The sequence below is a fragment of the Cottoperca gobio genome, chromosome 23, assembly GCF_900634415.1.
Source record: "Cottoperca gobio chromosome 23, fCotGob3.1, whole genome shotgun sequence".
Taxonomy (NCBI): domain Eukaryota; kingdom Metazoa; phylum Chordata; class Actinopteri; order Perciformes; family Bovichtidae; genus Cottoperca; species Cottoperca gobio.
The window spans coordinates 3,082,397-3,100,883 of NC_041377.1; the positions used below are offsets into that span (position 1 = coordinate 3,082,397).

The window sequence follows — 18,487 nt, forward strand, 5'->3', positions numbered from 1 at the left end:
TTATGTGAAGTAAAGTTTCATTTACCCCCAGGCTTTTCCTACCACTGTGAGCTATTGTGTTTAGGCTGTGTGAGTCTGCCCCCAAGTGTTGAAACTACACACAACCTGCTAAATCATAGTTCTAGTTGGCATTCAAGTTCTGCTCATAAAATAGTTTTAAAGGTCAGAAACTGTGACTAACATAGTAACCCGTAATTATCAGTGTGTTTAACTGCTTCTGCTTTAAACTAGTAGTAGTAGTAGCAGCTCCTGTATCTTAAAACTCCCTATTTACTCTCATCACCAATGTGTCTGGTCGCTCATTCTCGGATTTTCGAGCGCACTTGAATGCAGCATTTCTTACTTTTTAATTAAAACATTTTTTTTATGCCTTTATTATTTTTTTATACTACATATACATATTTTATAATACAATTGCAAAGTCGTATAAGTGTTTTGAATTAAAGTAAGATAAAAATGGATGACATTTGTATTATTTACATCAACGCACGTTCGCTAGATGCGCGTTCACTTGTCGCCCATTAAACTGTCACAACGTGAGTGAAGTTCATGAACACTTTGTCGGTGTAACTCTTTCCTAAACACGGATATATCACCCTGACAGCTGAAAGGTAATGCTGTTTTTGTCTTTAAACTAACTTTAACAACCCTATATGTATGTGCTTTTAGTTTTATTCACCTTTAAACCTTTAATTAAAGAAGTAAACTAGTTAAAGTTAATGTACCGTTAGCAAAACATGGAGAAGTTACAATACACTAAGATGGGAAGTGCTAACATAAGGTAGCATGTATATGTTATTATTCACCTGTAATTCTGCAATTACTTAAATGCATCTACTACTTATGAAAGTAAATGTTTTATATATATATATATATATATATATATATATATATATATATATATATATATATATATATATATATAAGTATAAGTATAGTAAAAGTGACAATTAGTTACCTAGCATTAATTAGAGAATATTGTGTATGCCTTTCCTATATAAATAATGTTATTGTGAGGAAGTATGCTGTCATGATACTGTTTCTTTAGTATTTTAGTGTCTTTTTACGACATGAAGTACTGAAGTGTGTTTCATTTTGGGGAAATGAAGTTTCGACTTGAAAATAACTTCCTTTTTGAGACTTCAGAAAATGGTGGTCAGAGATTGTGGTTGTACATTTGTGTTTGTTTAGTCAACATAATAAATACAAAAGTGAATAGACTGTAAATGCATAGATATATAACAGTTTTGAATATGTCCAGTTGGGAACACATGATAATGAATGTTTTACTTCCCCAGATGTGGAAGTCTGCCGTGGGCCACAATGTGACCATGAAGGTGGCTGCAGAGGGGGACGACTGGGAGACAGACCCTGACTTTGAGGTACTGTATACTTCCTGGAGAGGTGTGTATCACAGTGGGGGGGGGGAAAGATGTGTGCGTCAGTCAAACCTTTTCTGATTTTGTGTTTCAGAATGACGTATCAGAGCAGGAGCAGAGGTGGGGAGCAAAGACCGTCGAGGGTTCAGGACGGAAAGAGCACATCAGGTAAGAAGGTGCACAACTTCTGGCCGACGATGTAGAAGAAATGCAGAATGGGTGCTGTGTAGCAACAGGAAGAGGAAGTGAGAGCAGAGCACAAGCTGACAGGCAGCAAGTCTCCTAATATGGGTAATATATGATGACACTGACAGTGAGATTTAAACCACTGTGCTTTCACAATGTCGACATGGCGAGACTAATAATTCAGGCAGTGGTGCTGAACGTAAGAATAGGAATAGAGATTACTCATAGATTTATTTTGGTACCACTTTGAGATAAATCACGCTTTATAAAGAGTTTATAAGTTGTTATTGTTGTTGTGAAGACTTCCCTTCAGCTGGTGTTCGTCCTCCTCCAGCAGTACACTTAATATATCTTTGTTTCCATTTCCTTTTATAGTTTAAATGTATGTAAAGCACAATAACTGATAAAGACAAATATTGCTATCATTGTGTGTCCAGCTGTGCTTCTCTGTGTCAGCGTGTTTGACTCCTGTGTGACCCCCCCCCCCCCTCAGTGTTGCAGCGCTCAGAAACCAAGTCACTGCGGAGCACAAGCAGGGGAAGCAGAAGGAGCAGACTCCCAAAGCGTCATACGGATACGGAGGAAAGTTTGGAGTCGAAAAAGACCGAATGGACAAGGTTGACGCATTTTTTTTTAATACTCGAAATATAGTGATCCTTATATTTACGAGTTTTCTCCAACACTCTGCATCCACTGCTCATACAAACTGTAGGCTGACGTTCATTAACGTGTCTCTGCTGTTCAGGCGGCTCTGGGTCACGACTATGTGGCACAAGTGGAGCAGCACTCCTCCCAGAAAGATGCAGCGAAAGGGTTTGGAGGGAAGTTTGGTGTTCAGAAAGACCGCGTGGACAAGGTGAGAAGATAAGTAGAGTCTCACACACTCAGTTCTTAAAGTCCACCGTCGTTGTTTGACCTTCACTGAATGATGAAACCTTAAATGCAACCTGTGTGTTATCCGTGCAGTCGGCCATGGGCTTTGAATACAAAGGAGAAGTGCAGCAACATGCATCTCAGAAAGGTAAGTCCAAACTTCTCGCCTTCTCGCCACCAGTACAATATTTTACTTTTGTTAAATTGCTGCATAACAGAGTTTCCCCAACAACCCACATGTTTTCAGATTACTCAAAGGGCTTTGGAGGAAAGTACGGGGTGGAGAAGGAGAAAGTGGACAAGGCGGCTTTGGGGTACGACTATAAAGGAGAAACAGAGAAGCACCAGTCACAGAAAGGTGAGCTTACGTTGTAGCATTTATTTCTACCTTTTCACTTGACATCTGATCAATCTTTATTCATTTCACATTCAGATTACTCAAAGGGCTTTGGAGGGAAGTATGGTGTTGAGAAGGAGAAAGTGGATAAAGCTGCTTTGGGCTATGATTATAAGAGCGAGACGGAGAAACACCAGTCACAGAAAGGTGAGGAAACACCCACACGTGTGTATTTTAAGACACACTTACAGTAAAGTACAGTCAGACTGATGGAATGTATCTCCGTTTAGATTATTCAGCCGGTTTTGGAGGTCGTTATGGAGTTCAGCAAGACCGCATGGATAAGGTCAGTATTACAGCTGACTGATAAACACATAACATCATGGCCTATGAATGTATGAACCATTTTACTAATTAACTTTAGATACAAATACATCTTCCTCTGTGTTGATCACTTGTAGAGTGCAGCCGGCTTCTCAGACATGGCGTCTCCCACCTCTGCGTATGAAAAGACGCAACCATTGGAGGCCTGTAAGTTCATTTTTCCACGCACCATAAATCAACCCTGCTGCTGCTGCGCCATCTTTTCTGGTGAACAATTGAAGCCACCAGTGAGATATTGATGATGCAGTGTACTCCATCAATGTTCTCTGTATCATGCAGCAAGTGCGGGCGCAGGAAAACTGAAGGCTCGCTTCGAGAACATGGCCAAAGCTTCAGATGAAGAGAACAAGAAGAAAGTCGAGGAAGAGAAAGAGAGGAGACAAGCCAGAGACGGCAGAGAGCGAGAGGCTGCCAAGCGCAGACAAGAGGTAACACGTGCACGCTGCACACATTATATCAACGAAGCATTGATGGTCAATATGCATGTTAATCATTTTGTTTTTTCCTGTAGGAGGAGAGCAGCAGAGACGAGGAAATCAGTCCACCTCCTGTTCCAGATGTGGCGGAAGATGAGGAAGATGTGGAGGAAGATGTGGAAGATGAGGAAGATGGAAGATGAAATGCCGCCACCAGAAATCCACCACTACATGCCAGAGATACAAGAAATACCCGAACCAGAGGTAAGACACTGATTCTAACAAATATGTACAAACAAATAGAATAATCAATTCATCCGTTTACTAGATAAGGCGGGCATTATTCTATATTTTTGTTATTGTCAACAATGACACTCCTACGACACATAGACACAGCCCTGGGGTTAGGGGTTATACTTCAATCCTCTTAGGTCATCTCCAGGATTTGAGATATTCTGTGATGTTTCCAGGAGGAAACAGTATACGACGAGCCGCCGGCCTTGCCTCCGCGCTCGGATGATTTCCTCCACCTGGATGCTCCACCTCTCCCCGACATGGCAGCACCTGTGGAGGAAGATGAGGGAGAGTACGAGGAACTTATTGAACCGCCTCCTTTTGCGCCGACAGGTCTGTGTCTGCTGCCAGTTACATGTCAAACCTTTCACGTATGAAGTACCCGCTATTCATGTCAATGTTTTCTTTTATAGCCGCTGATGAAGACGATGAAGAACTGTCGTCTGGCCAGAAGGCTGTAGCGATTTATGACTATGAAGGAGGTATGACACTTTTGTTGTTTACATTTAATAATCTCTCAACATCTGTGAGGACAAATCCCTTCCTCTCCTTGTCCACAGAGGCTGATGACGAGATCTCCTTCAACCCGGACGACGTCATCACCAACATAGAGATGATTGACGAGGGCTGGTGGAAGGGGCTCTGTAACGGACGCGTTGGTCTTTTCCCTGCTGCTTATGTTCAGTTGATGGAGTGAGAGACATGCGCAGGAGGTTTTGCTCAAATTCACTTAAACAGTCATGTTTCTTAAGTTAACAGGGAATTCATTTCAACAGCGTGTTTACAGAATAAATGTCAGAAAATGTGCCAAAATGACCGTATTAGTGGTACGGAGCTGCAACTTGTATCTGCAATGAACTGATAGGAGGCAATAAAATATTCTTCAGAAAAGCTTTGTGGTGTTTTATTTTCATTTTTTCATCAGTGACATTTTTACAGTAATGTCAGGGCTATTATCATTTATCATCTTTCACTGGAAATGTAACATTGTGATCATATTGTTTTATCATTTGACTAAATTCTGCTCTCAAAATAGATGATTTAAAAGCAATTTGGTTGATTTAAGTTATTGTGTTACAAGTGAGAAGAGTTCATTTATGATTTTTGCACACATCTTCATCATGGAATATGCAGCGATATTTGAAATAGTCAAATTATTTTTAGAGATTCTGACAGTGAAGAATGAGGAATGACAGGCAACACATGACTCCAGTGTGAGTCAAACACCAGACGTTGCCCTTCACCGTAGCGTCTAAGCCTCGAGGGTGCACCATTAATATTGATTCTACCATATCGCCCAGTCTGTATACAACTATAGTAAACCAAACAAGCCATAGATACATAAAAATAATAATTTGCGGAGTATGAAGACTTCACTTGTAGAGAATACATGACAATGACGGACATCTTAGTTTCTCTAAACTTGTCCTAACATGAAGATGAAGCTGCTGTTTCATAAGAACAAACATTTCCCTGCAGTGAATTACTTAACAGTCTGTTTCACAACCATGAATATTGTAATCCACTTAACAGAATGAGATACAGCAGCAGAAACTCCACAGTTATCATGTACAAAAGTACACATGAAGTGATTCTGTGTTGCCGTGTCAAAAGTCTTTAAGGCAAAGCAAAGGGTTTTTTGGTTTCCTCTGGATTACCAGGCAATGCCCTTCTTATTCTTGCCCTGGCCATTTTTCTTTGCCATCCGTTTGCCTTTCAGTCTTTTGGCCTGCCGTTGATTCATCCACACAGGGTACTGTCCATTTTCATTCAATTGAGTTGCCTTGTTGCGCTTGCTGTCCATTTCCATCTTCCCATCTGTAAACACAAGACAACGTTTCGTAAATAAGAAAGATGATAACAAAACATGTCGTTTCTCAAAAGAAAAATGGACCAAATGCTGTGTGTATAATGTAAATAATTGTAAACTTCTAACCCAATCTGACAATCTGTGGCTAAAACTCAAATCTAGACACTAAAAAGCTGTTGTTCCTGTGTCCAATGTCTCACTCACCGTCACCCTCACCCTCCACATCTGTCTGCTTCTTGATCTGGTCAGCTGGCACCACAGTGGCAATCTCCTGCAAGTCAGTCATGACAGCTTCTCCTTTCTTATCCATACTCAGAGCTTGTTTCAGACGGGCAAGCTCCTTGGGAGCATTTTTCTTCCTCTTCTCTGCACGCATCTTCCTCTTCCATTTGCTCCTGAGGCTTTTTGCCATTTTAAGGATGACCTGAAGAAAGAAAACAAACACACACCAGTCAAACTAACTGGCTTTCACATTCTTATCCAATACTTTCTCTTAACAGTGGACAGCTCTCTAAGTCCCCACACTTCAATTGTTTTTTTCTATTAATTACATAGATGTACAATATTTTAGGCAAGAAGTTTTAAAACAACACAGCATCACGTTAAAAATCAATCACTCTGATGTTTTAGTTGCAATTCTAGGAAATAATTTTATTAGGAAATATAGCTCACAGGCCATTTATAGAAATAAATAGTGAGAAGTGCTACGAAATAAGAAGGGACAGCTATCTGCAGCTAAGACTGTAGTTCAAATTGTACAAATCACGTTCAATCCACTGTTATTTCTTGATTGAGATTTAAAAAAATAAATAAAATAGGCCTCCAGATAATCTGCCATGGGCCTTTAATGCACTTAAAAAGGGACCTGCTCACTATTTATAAGACGAAAGATAGTTATAACATACTTATATACATTAACAAGAATATAAAGCGAACGTTATACTATCACTATTTCGTGGTAGTTATATTGTATGACTAAAGTTAAATATTAGCACGCTAAAGCAATGTGCGTAAACAGTTTGCTAGCTTGTTAGCTAACCAAAGCTAAAGCAGCGCGAAGCGTTCACTTCAAAGCTACGTAATTGAGCAGGATACAATAATAAAGTGTTGTAGTGTTATTCCACACGTAAAGAATAAGCGGTGACTTACAGAAAAGTAGTTTAGCTGCTTAAATCCCCTCCGTAGACCGACAGGAACACGCACTCTGCTCCGCACACGTGTTTACAAGTAGGAGAGACAAACGATGACGCGATGACGATGGGCTGCGTCAGTCGATCTGAAGAACGTCACATCTGATAGGCTAGTTACCTCGAACCCGGAAATTCGAAGGAGTATGGATTGTAAACAAAACGTTGAGGAGAGGATAGTGGACACATCAGACCTCCAAACAGGTTTATTCGACGTCACGGAACAAACTAATCAGCTTAAAGTAAAGCTAGTATCTTTTAGTGTTGTGAAATAGTTTGTGGTTTTTGTTTTATTGGTGTTAAATTGGTCATGAGTAGCTGTTCGACCAGCCTGGCTCCTGCTCGGAGCTCCGGCTCAGTCTGCAGCCCGCAGCTCACTTATTCTTTCACACAGATGTTTAGCATGTTGGACACAGCTGCAGAGCAAATGATGGTCCACAAAGACTTCCAGGCAGCTTTTGACACATGCGACAGGGGCCTGGAGAGCCTCGCCAATATGGAGCAAGAGGACAACAGGTGAAAGTCTTAAATGCACCTGAAGTATCAGTTGAATGCTCCCTGCAGCCTGGATGATAATGTCACTGTGTGGTTCTGTGTTTTGTCTCCTCAGGTTTGGAGAGTTTAAGGCAGGCTTCTGTATTTTAGGGATTCAAGCACTGGCTGAGCTGAACCAGTGGCATGGTGTCCTGTCTTGGGTCCTCCAGCAGTACGAGCACCAGGAGAAAATACCAGCTAAAATAATGCAGATGTGGTGAGTAGAGCTGAAGCTTTTAGTTGTTTAATTAGATTTAAACAGTGACATTGTAACTAAGTGGATAATTATTTTCTCAGTGAATCGTTCTAGTCAGAAAATTACAAAAATAATGGGCATTATAATTTCCAAGACCCCAAGGTAGCGTCTTCATATTCCTTTATTTATCCAACAAAATTATATTTAATATACTATCATAAATGACAAGAAGATCAGCAAATCCTCACATTTGACTGACATTTCTAGCTGTAAAATACATATTGATTAATATATTTCCTCCCTCATTTTGGCAGCATACTTCTTTACTCCAAGGTAGGAGAGCCAGCCGCGATGCAGGACGCAGCCAGAGTTTGGTTACACTGCCCGTCCAACAGCAGAGTAACGGGGTTCGGGACGGTGGCGGAGCTGTACCTGCTGCATGTCCTTGTGCCTCTTGGACACAGAGATGAGGCTCTGGAGCTCATCGTCGGCGAGGTTGGAAGTGGTGCGTTCACAGAAGACCAGAGGCAGACTGCACTGGACGTTGTAGAAAAGAGACAGAATGAAGAACCGCCTCTAGATCCCGAGATCAGTCCAAACTCTGAGATCCCTGCACACACCGTCTCAACTCAAGGTCTTACATTTCAGTTCCGCCCTTATGACATGCATTATGCTAAAGTCCTACAACTACAAATAAATGAATGCAGACGTTGTCATTGTCTTTGTGTCCTACAGGATCTGTAATCCGTAAACTTGAAGCCATGCTCAGGTGTTTGTACAGAAAAGTGTTGATGACCAGCTCTGGCTCATTCTCTCTGCGGAGAGTCTTTCTGGCTGCCGTCCTTCTCTACATGCTTCTTCTCCGGATGGATCCAGGTTGGATTAAACGTTAAATGTTTCATCACAAGTGTAAAACATTTGATCTGAAATAAATCTGAACATTTCTTCTTGTTCTTTCCGTGCAGCTCATCCGTCTTCATTCATGTGGATTTCCAAACTTCTCCAGCTGCTCAGACAGACGTGGAGTGATATGTTCGCACCGTACTATCAGGCTCTCACTCAGAGACCGTAAAAGACTGAAGATCACAATATGTTTTGTCCATCATTTTAAAATTAATTTTCACTTTGTTGGAATGTGGTTTGTGTCCCCCCTTTTCAAGTTTCATCAAACCTGTTTAAATCTTTTATTAAAACTCAAATAAAGACATTTGAATTTGCTGTTTTCTGAGTTAAAAAGCACAAACTTTGGATGCCATCAACCTGCTCCACAGAATATAGGAACACAGTTTTCTTTCATTTTGTTTGTGGCTTGTGAGATTGTACACTTGTAGTGAAGCACACATCTAGAAAAACGGAAATAAGAAAGTGGGAAAACTTTTTAATGGTTGACTCTGACATTCATTCATCAGCTGTCTGACACACACATGCATTTACACCAGGTAAGTGTGTGTTATGTTATGATGTAAATCTGTGCGTGTGTGCAGGAGCAGATGTATTTAATATAATGTAATATAAAGTGTGATAAAGGAAGTAATATCACAATAGGAAAATGAAGCCGACAGTTATTTCACGTGTGTCGTGTGTTGATGAAGTTTCTGCGCATGGGCAACTTTTAAGTTTCGATTCCAGCGAAGGGACGAACCCAGAATTGTAAAAACGAAAGTGAACCCGGAGCTGTGGATGTGACGGTGATGTTTACTCTGAAGTGAGAGGAACACAATCATTCTGCAGCCCGGGGACGGTAGTGTTTGTCTCCAGACCTCCAGGCTGATAACTGACACACTGAGTCTGTGCTGATGTCACAGTGCTGCCGTTATTTCTCATTTCCTATGAGGGACAGATCCTTTGGTAAGTACACCACATTCAACCTGTCTGATGAGGATTTTTGTTTAAAAGTAAGATTTAAATGTAACCAAAATACAACATCATCGCAATGTACATTATACTACCAGTGTTTCTGAGGCTTGTATTAGTGTTTGTAATAGATGCGAATAAGGTGGAAAATAATATAATGGAATTAAATGTAGGCTGGACCCACCAGGCCACTAACATGTTTACTCTCTGAAGTTCCTTACATCTAGCAGACCCACACAGACCTGGTTGTTTCAGGTGTTAAAACAATACGGATACATTAACCCCCCCCCCCCCCCCCCAACCTTACACATAATGTGTGGTTTTATCAGTGACTTTTATTCTGCTCTGTTTCTCTCTTCACAACCAATAAATCTCTCATGTGTGCAGGAAAAACAAACACTTCCTTGGATCTGTGTAAAATAAACATCTGCTGTGCGTTGGGCCTTGAATCAATAAACCAAACAAGTTCTTTCTCGCTCTGTCTTCTATACAATGATTGCTTTGTTTATTTTAATACAGTGTTTAAGTGAGGTGGGTGTTCTGCGCAGCTGTATTTACCTTTAGCATCAGCACGTTTTCAGGAACAGGATTATTTTGATGTATCTGATGGTGTGTCACAGGAATGAGAGGCCTCAACAACCACTGTCTGTCCTGCTGTGTGAACACTTTACTGCAGACCTTCTCTGCTACCTGGGAAATAGGAGACCTACTGGACAAGTAAGGAAATTAAGTTGCATATTCATTATGACCATGACTTATATAACAATAACACCATGATAACCTAAATAAAGAGCACAACCTTAACATACCTGTAAGTTGTTTCCTAGTTTTATCCACACTATGACTTTGCTCTGTATGATTTAAAATGTATATTGAATAAAACTTATGACATCATGACTTAAGTTTGAGCTCCCCCTGCAGGTGTGTTAATTGGTTACAACCGATTGCCACACCTGCAGTTTTAAAGCAAGTCAACGCCCTAATCTGTCTGTTTTGAAGGAGGAATGTGGCATCAGGACACACATAAGAAAAAAGGACCAGATATTCCCTTGATAAATAAATAATCCTGGATCCAAGGCTGCTCCTCTCAGGTGCTATAAACAAAAGATAATGAGGGTTTATGAATTTCACAAGGTGGCAAACAGCTGGTACGACAACGGACAGTCGTAACGTTCCTCTGCAGCTGAAGAAAGTTCTCACGGCCATGAGGAGGGACCTCCCTCAGCCGGCTCCTCACAGTGACTTCCTCCGCTCTCTGGACTTGAACTCCATTCGACGTATGTAAAAACAAACTCTCCAAATATTGAATATTGATGCGGTTTATCCCACAACTTCTGACATGTTTTGCAGTTAATACGCAGCATGATGCTGACGAGGTGTTCCTCTTCATCCTGAACTTCGTGCAACAGCAGATGGATGACAAACATCTGGTGGGTCTTTAATCATCCTTATTTTCCCACCTGTAAGCGATCATCTATAATATTGTGCTTGATTTTGTTTTCTGTGCCAGGCTCTTGAAATCCAGAATCTGTACAAGATTTCTGTTGAGACGTACCTGCAGTGTTTAGATTGTTCCGCCGTCCAGACTCGGACCAGCTACCTGCTCAGCCTGCCTCTGCATGTCAAGGAAGATCACGACTCACTGGTGCTGATTTCATTTTCTTCTTGAGATGTTGATTGTTTTCAAAGAATATTTCAACATTTCGGGGAATGTAACCATTGCTAAAAGTTAGATGAGAAGATCGATACCACTCTCGTGTCTGGGTTAAATATGAAGGTAGCATAAACACTGGAAACAGCATCAACAACATCCACCGTCCAGCTCCTCTAACGCTCATTATGACGTGTTAATTACTGAGCGTTAGAGGTGCTGATGGGTGGTTACCTTTGGACCCTGTTTCCAGTCTTTACGCTTACTAGCCAGTTGTAAGACTGGTCTCAATCTTCTCATCTAAACTATTACTGTAAACTTCGCTGAAGTCGAACTTACAAGTATTCTTTACATTAACTTTTCAGACAGGCTGCATTACCTCCTTCTTTGAGTACCAGGAGCTAAGTGGCATAAATAACTGCTTTTGTGAACAATGTGGCAAGAAGACTCCTTCTAAACAGGTGAGGCTTGCTTTAAATGCTTCCCAGTAAGTATGAGCCAACATAGTAAAACATCATTCTTTGTTCCTCAGGCTGTCAAACTGCTCTCCCTGCCTCGTATCTTGTGCGTGCACCTGAAAAGGTTCCGTAATAGCTGTGGTTACACCCGAAAACTCGATTGCAGGGTCACCTTTCCAGAAACCTTTGACTTCTCTGAGACTCATAAAGCAGCGTTGTCCTCAGACTTTGGCCAGGTAATTAAATCATAATAATGACGATAATAATAATAACATCTGCATGTTGTATCCTTTTGTCATTTTTAAGTTGATTTGTTCTTCCAGAATGACTGCAAGTACACATTGCATGCAGTGGTAGTGCACTCTGGAACTGCAACGTTCGGGCACTATACTGCCTTCGTTCGTCACAGGGGGAACCAGCGCTGGTATTCTGCAGATGACAGCCGCGTACAACAGGTACGCTCAATCTCACAAAGTCAAAAATAAATACAATTTGGCTTTTGTCTTGTACTTGTTGAACACTCTTTGTATAAAACATATTTGTGAATGGAACACTTCATCAATCACAATGAATAGTTAGACCTTGTTTCTAAGCCTTGGAGATGTTTTGCATATATACCCGTACGTCTTGTGTCTGAAATCGTGTCATTAGCAAAAGGAAAATATAGCGTTTACCTTCGCACTTGTCCAAGAGGGATTTTTTGTTTCACTTTAATTCCATTTTATGCAAATTTGTGATGAATTCTGTCACTGATTTTTAATTCTAACACATAGGCCTCCTGGGAAGAAGTGCAGAGAACATACGGAAGACATGGCGGGTAAATTGCTCATTATAAGATTTTAATTTCTGGCTCTTAATAGAATATTTCAACATTTTGGAAATTGCTTTCTAGGCAATAGATTGATACCATTATTATATTTGTATGCATCAAGCTGCAGCCATTGTTGCATAGCTTGTCATTAAACAGCTAGTCTGGTTTTTATTTCTTCATTCAAAGCTAGAACGGGTAATTCTTCCTCCTCCCATGGCTGTGGAGTGCCTCAGGGCTATGTTCTGGGTCACCTGTTGTTTTACAACGGCATACTCCTGGTTGGCCACACCATTGGTCTTCTCATTAACTCTTGGTCAGAAAAGTATGCTCTGAAATTAATTTCTGAGCTTCATACCTTTTCAGACTTTTATTTCTTCTCACATTAACAACTCTCTGTGTTCTGCCTCGTCTATACAATCTCTCACCTTCAAAACATTTGTAATACAGCCACCAAAGCCTTCAGCAAAAAGGAACAAAGCAACAACATGTGACTTCCATTTTAGCCCGCTTAAACTGGCCTCCAGTTGCTTTCAGAGTTTAGGATTTTTATTAATAACATTTAAAGCCTTACATGCTTGACTCCCGCTGCTATCATGCAGCTTTTATCTTCCTACTTGCGGAAATAGCTTTTGATCTTTAGACAAAGACTTATTGTCTGTTCCTCGGTGAAGATTAAAGACCAAAAGGTGTTCATGTTTTCGCCATGAGGGCTTTCTTGAACTCATAGACTTGTCTTTCAGCAGGTTTTTGCCCAATACTTTGTTATATTTTCACATATTATTCTCGTAGAAACGTAACTTTGTTCTGTGCATCCTTTTATTTTCTTACAGAGGCACAGCATACATGTTAATGTACAGAAGAGGTTCGAAAGAGGAGATGCAACAACCTCAACTTTCTGGCTGAATGGATGGATGCCAATGAATTACACCTGGGGTCTCGGTGCAATATTGAATTATGAGATAGAAACGCATTTATTTAATGTTTACTGTACGTGGTACATGGTTTTATTTTTAATTAATTTTCTGAGCTTATGCAGATTGCACATCGGAACAGTATCTAAGGAAGCTTTTGTTTCCTTCTGATTGGATTGAGGTACCTGTAATAATACGTTCTTTGACAAACCTTTAAACAAATGTCACAAAAAGCCTATATCTACTACATTTATATCACTTTGCTCTATTTATAGAGTCTTTTTCTTTTGGTTTTCCCTAGTCTGTGGTTGTAACTTGTTTTGTTGTTGAAAAAAACAACCAGCAAACAACTAAATTATATATATATTTAGTGTATATACTGTTCTGTTTTTCATTTGTTTAGTGAGTGTTTGTTTGGGACCCCGTTTAAAACGAGAGGATGCATCTTAAGGGGTGGTTTATCCTGGGGTAGTACATTTCTGCCAAACACCAATAGGTGGCGATGAAGACTCAACACAGTGACGGGGTTTTCCAGCCTCAGACCACACACACTGTGAACACACTCTGATACTGGGGGGGGGGGGGAAGTTGGTTTAAAAACAAAAATGCTTAGCTTAGATATTCCCTGTTTGGGGGGAAATACCTGCTATTGGAGTGAGTGTTCACTTTCCTGACATTGCTGTATAATATATGAGTCACTCATTACGAACAATGAAGTCATTTTTCACATTTGGGCTGCCAAAAACAACAATATAAAATATCCTTCAACATCTCACTCTTGTATGATGTATTGCATTTTCTCCCAAGCTGCAGGTCCTTTAATATAACAGACACAATCTGATTTGGAATGACTCACTTTAATGCTTTTTGCTCTTATTGATGTGTCAACACCGGCACATCTCCCACCAGCTGATGTCAAAATGAATGTGCTTTAAGACACTTAGATGCCTGTTTTGTTTGTGTCTTCCAGTAACACGATTTACAGCCACAGCAGTACCTAAATGCTCGGTATAGAGTCAGCAGAGCCTCTAAAGTTCCCACTCGCCTCGCCAACAGTTGGGGGACCGTGTGAAATGGTGCCTATGTGCTGCAGCGCTCTGACAGAATGGAACATGTCTGCACAGTGCCACAGGCAGCGAGCCTCATGCTTAGTCATCTCGCTGCCATGCGGCACAGGCGCGCATAACTTTCTGCATAGGGGGTATCTTCCTCCCACATTCAAAGACCAGGGCTTGAGGTTTATATCATATGTCTAGATCTGAGTCAGTTTCACATTGAGATCTCATCTGTTTCTCTGACTGTATAAGTAAGAAGCGGACGTTGGAAACTATAGAGGCTGTCGTGTTTACATATACTAAGAAGAAATGTGCATTTTAACATGAAAGCAAAGGTTTGTGGGTATGTGGATGGATTTACAAGCAATATAATATCGTTATTATCTACTAGATGCTAGCTCATTTAACAAATGTACATACTGTTGGGTGGTCTAATCTATAAAATACATCATATTGTATTTGTTGATTATCTAAATCTGCAAACTAACTACTAAGTGAAGGTGGATTAGTTACTTTCCATCACTGTACAAAAGGCACATTTGGTATGTGGATACCCATTATCCAGACTCACGGTGAGAGGAGAAGCAACAACAACAAAGAAGTGATTCTTCTCTTTGAAGAGTTTTAATTAATAATTCATGCTGTATACCATGTGTCAAGTAGGTGTAAGACAAACACCTGTCCAGCACCACCCTGACATTGACCACTAACAATGCAATAGCATGACATAGGCAGCACACCCTGAGGCCACACGAATAAAGTCTGAGTTAACGTCTGGACGTCTTCGTTTCTTTCCAAGCACGTGTCACATGCCTGAGGTCTTTGTCTCCATTATTTGAAGTTGAGCTCTGGCCCCTGGATGCGGTTACTCAGACACTTTGTCAGATCATAATCTCTCCAATTTTGCTTTCGCTCTTTATCTCAATCAGGTTTTAAGACAGTCAGCCAAGGACACCTTATGTTGTATTGCTTTGGCATATGACTTTGCCAACAGTGATAGTGATTGACAGCGATAAGTCGGTAAAGTGAAGCAGATATATGTTGTGATCGCAGAGTGGGCACGTCGGCTATAATGATTTTCCTCAGGCATTGCAGTGTGGCAACACTTAAACTGTTTTCTTTGGAGAACATATCGAGGTTCATTATGCTTTTTCATTATTGTTGATGTGTGTTTACCAGTTACTAGGTGAGCACACCACTGTGATGCATCGAGGAGAAAATGGAATTTAGCTATTTGAGAACCACTCTTAACTGTGGAGGATTTCACAGGCTAAGATAAATGGCCGTGCCTTTCGACATTGACATCCAGCCAGCAAGTATTCCTGTCTATGTCATGATAATCACCACTAATGTCCTTTCATGTTGCTTGGGTCAAAGAATAGCCCTCATGCTGTGTGAAGTTGACACCAGCCTCTTCTGTGCTTATTGCTAGGGCTAATTAGCTAATGTTAGCATGTTAGCTAAGATGGTGAACATTATACCTGCTTGCTCTTGTAAACATGTTAGCATGCTCACATCAGCTTTCAGCTCAGAGCGCCACGATGTCTAAGTACATGGCATTGTAGGGAAGTGTTAGCGCTGTATGTTTCATTCAGAAGTTACCCGTGTCATCTTCTGGTTTTATTTTTACAGCCTTAAAAAGGAAGTCATTCAAGCCCTGTCTCTACACAGTTCCCCTTTTTCCGCGCATGACAGAGATTGTGAATGGTGGCCGGTCTTGCTTGTGAAATTGATTTATCGCAGGAATGATGACTGTGCAAGGGGAGATGTTTCCTCTGTAACGTCAAAACCGAGATCCCTTCTGACTGCAACTCATCTGCTCTAATCATGAATCTTACAGCAACTCTCTGGATGCTGCTTTAGGGCTGGCAAGCCAGCGCACACAGCTATCCTTTGGTTACATAATGAGGTTTCAAATAGGAAATAATTCTCTTTCGCTCTTACCGTGTCCAAAGTCCAGGTCTGGTGACCATGGTGAAGTCTGCTTTTGTAAATAGCAAACAAGAACTTAAGGTCTGCTGCATGACTTAGGTATTTCCTCTCATGTAGAAAAGTGATAAATCAAATAAAAGAGCACAGGCCTTGAGAAAAAAAATCCTGTTTTATTCAAATTATCTAAATTCTTAATTATAGCCATCTTGGAACTCAACTCTAATTTAAAAATGGCTGCCCTTGGCTCATACTTAGGTCATAACAGGTAGTTTAGCTTTAGGTGTTAGCACATACATCAGTCTGTGGATATACTGCGGTGATTTCTACTGGAATTCGTAGTATGAGCGGTCGTGTCGAGAATAGAAGCCTTATCATTCCCCAGTGAGTTCATAAAATGTCCTCACTGGTGGGAGAAGGGGAGTCTGGTCAACGGAAAGTTTGCCTCTCTTCACATGTTTAGTTGTCCTCCCCGAGATTCTTGGCAGTGTGAGCGCAATAAATATAACATCTGCTGAGTTTTCTAGGAAGAAGGGATGTCAAACAGTCAAACTGCTATAAGTGAACAAGAAAAGAAAAAGAGCGGATAACATTTGGTCTGGTTTGGTTTGGACCAGATGATTGACTTTGATTTTGGTCGACTCAAAAGAGACAGTACCATTTAGTGGCTAATGATACATATTCAATCTCAGTTATATTTATTATCAAAGACTTCCAACCAAGACAGCATGTTACAGATGTTGGTTCTCACCGGAGGTGAGCGGAGGCCCCCTTGATAATTGTGATCATGACATGCAGGGACATATGACCTGATGCCCCACCCTTGTCTTCACAGCTCTGTCGTTGCCCTTCAGTTAGCGCCTTATCTCAGCTCCTTATCATAAGACTCAGGATCCAGAGAAGATCAGCCGCACGTCTTAGAAGCCGAGCTGCTCAAGTTACAGGGGAAATGGCTGTACTGACGAGGCCCAGGTAACTGTCTGTCTCACAGTGTGCGAGCGTCCTCCCTCAAAGCTCCTGCTCTGACGTGTCACCATGTATATGCACTTACACACTGTTGGCCCCTCCACTGGTCCTGTACCAGTACAAGTGCCTTTTTAAAATGTATTATGATGTGATGTGTTGTCATTTTGACAAACCTGTTCCCATACAACTACAATCTTACTTACGTTAGGGTGAGTACAGTAGGGTGAATGTCCTGTGTTTGTTTGACCCATCTATGTACCCTAACCACCATCAAATGTCATTGACAACGCCGTTTCATGCTATGGGAATGTCATTTTTAAGAGACAAGGCTGCATTTAGCTCATGCAGTGCTATGCATCTGATGCATCAATTGACTGTCACTTAAATGAGCTCTTGTTGTGACCTGCTGTGAGAAAACCTCACCAGATAGTGTCATAATAAATCCTTATCTTCACATGGCATCCCTCAAATTAAAAATCCTCCTCCCCTGGTCTCTCACTAAACAAGAATGAATGGAATTGCACCTTGAGGCTAACCGCTGCCTCACCGTTCCAGCTCTCAGCTAGTGATAAGCTTATAACAACCTGTTAACTGCTGCAGACACACATTTCAGCCGTGCTTGTGCATGCATGCCAATCAGTTGCTACATCAGCACTCCAGTTAATGATTTGTACAGTAGGAGAAAAACCTGACGGTGAGAGCTCATAACGAAACTGACCTGGCTGCAAACAATGTTGCTTTTTTTTCACTTCTCCTTGGTGCACCTTGCCATGTTTAGAGACTTGACCCGGGTTTTACTGTTCACTCGCTCTGTAATATGGGCTGGGCACCTTGAGAAGTGAGCTATCCATTGTCAAACCTCTTTGACCTGCTCTCTCCTTCAGCCTCTCCTATTTCCGCACAAAGACTCTCTAATGCCAGGTAGCTGGCTCTGGCATTCCTGTTGCATTCCACCATAGGGAAGTTGCTGGGATCAGGATGAAAAATGCCTGAAACAAAGGCCTACTCTCATTCACAGGGTTTAGGGTTCTGTGGGAAAGTCCAGGCTGGACAGAGGTTGGATGGCAGAGGAATGCGAAGCGGGGCATAGCTCACACAGTCTCTACGGCGCAGACTCAAAGACACATTGACAAGGTAGAGGTCTTCTTACAGAGAGGAGTCAGCCCTCATTAAAGAGGATGATGGGACTCTGGATAACTGCAGTACATCCCTCGTTTATTATTTTCACAGACAGCGAGGCATCCATTCTCAGCCTG

The 18,487-nt window shown here is 41.2% G+C and overlaps 4 protein-coding genes across 4 annotated transcripts; 3 read left to right on the forward strand and 1 right to left on the reverse strand.

The window, feature by feature from the left end:
- The first annotated feature begins 510 nt into the window (after positions 1-510).
- hcls1 (hematopoietic cell-specific Lyn substrate 1) lies at positions 511-4,761 on the forward strand. The gene is made up of 15 exons (XM_029461913.1): positions 511-611; positions 1,299-1,382; positions 1,474-1,547; positions 2,059-2,182; positions 2,311-2,421; positions 2,532-2,796; positions 2,872-2,982; positions 3,066-3,121; positions 3,237-3,306; positions 3,439-3,587; positions 3,671-3,732; positions 3,770-3,839; positions 4,046-4,202; positions 4,283-4,351; positions 4,430-4,761. The coding sequence occupies exons 2-15, from the start codon at positions 1,299-1,301 to the stop codon at positions 4,564-4,566; spliced, it is 1,539 nt and encodes a 512-aa protein (XP_029317773.1). The 5' UTR covers positions 511-611; the 3' UTR covers positions 4,567-4,761.
- Positions 4,747-6,968, reverse strand: llph (LLP homolog, long-term synaptic facilitation factor). Its single transcript, XM_029461912.1, has 3 exons — positions 6,829-6,968; positions 5,884-6,103; positions 4,747-5,687 (listed from the first exon to the last, which is right to left on the reverse strand). The coding sequence occupies exons 2-3, from the start codon at positions 6,089-6,091 to the stop codon at positions 5,524-5,526; spliced, it is 372 nt and encodes a 123-aa protein (XP_029317772.1). The 5' UTR covers positions 6,092-6,103; positions 6,829-6,968; the 3' UTR covers positions 4,747-5,523.
- On the forward strand, positions 6,968-8,814 carry pex26 (peroxisomal biogenesis factor 26). Its single transcript, XM_029461910.1, has 6 exons — positions 6,968-7,108; positions 7,261-7,382; positions 7,477-7,617; positions 7,911-8,230; positions 8,332-8,472; positions 8,562-8,814. Exons 1-6 carry the CDS (start codon positions 7,013-7,015, stop codon positions 8,666-8,668), a joined length of 927 nt encoding a protein of 308 aa, XP_029317770.1. The 5' UTR covers positions 6,968-7,012; the 3' UTR covers positions 8,669-8,814.
- Positions 8,815-9,245: 431 nt separating this feature from the next.
- On the forward strand, positions 9,246-14,056 carry usp18 (ubiquitin specific peptidase 18). The gene is made up of 10 exons (XM_029461909.1): positions 9,246-9,444; positions 10,071-10,167; positions 10,585-10,727; positions 10,801-10,880; positions 10,961-11,095; positions 11,467-11,562; positions 11,634-11,795; positions 11,883-12,014; positions 12,333-12,376; positions 13,201-14,056. The coding sequence occupies exons 1-10, from the start codon at positions 9,393-9,395 to the stop codon at positions 13,271-13,273; spliced, it is 1,014 nt and encodes a 337-aa protein (XP_029317769.1). The 5' UTR covers positions 9,246-9,392; the 3' UTR covers positions 13,274-14,056.
- The last annotated feature ends 4,431 nt before the right edge of the window (positions 14,057-18,487 follow it).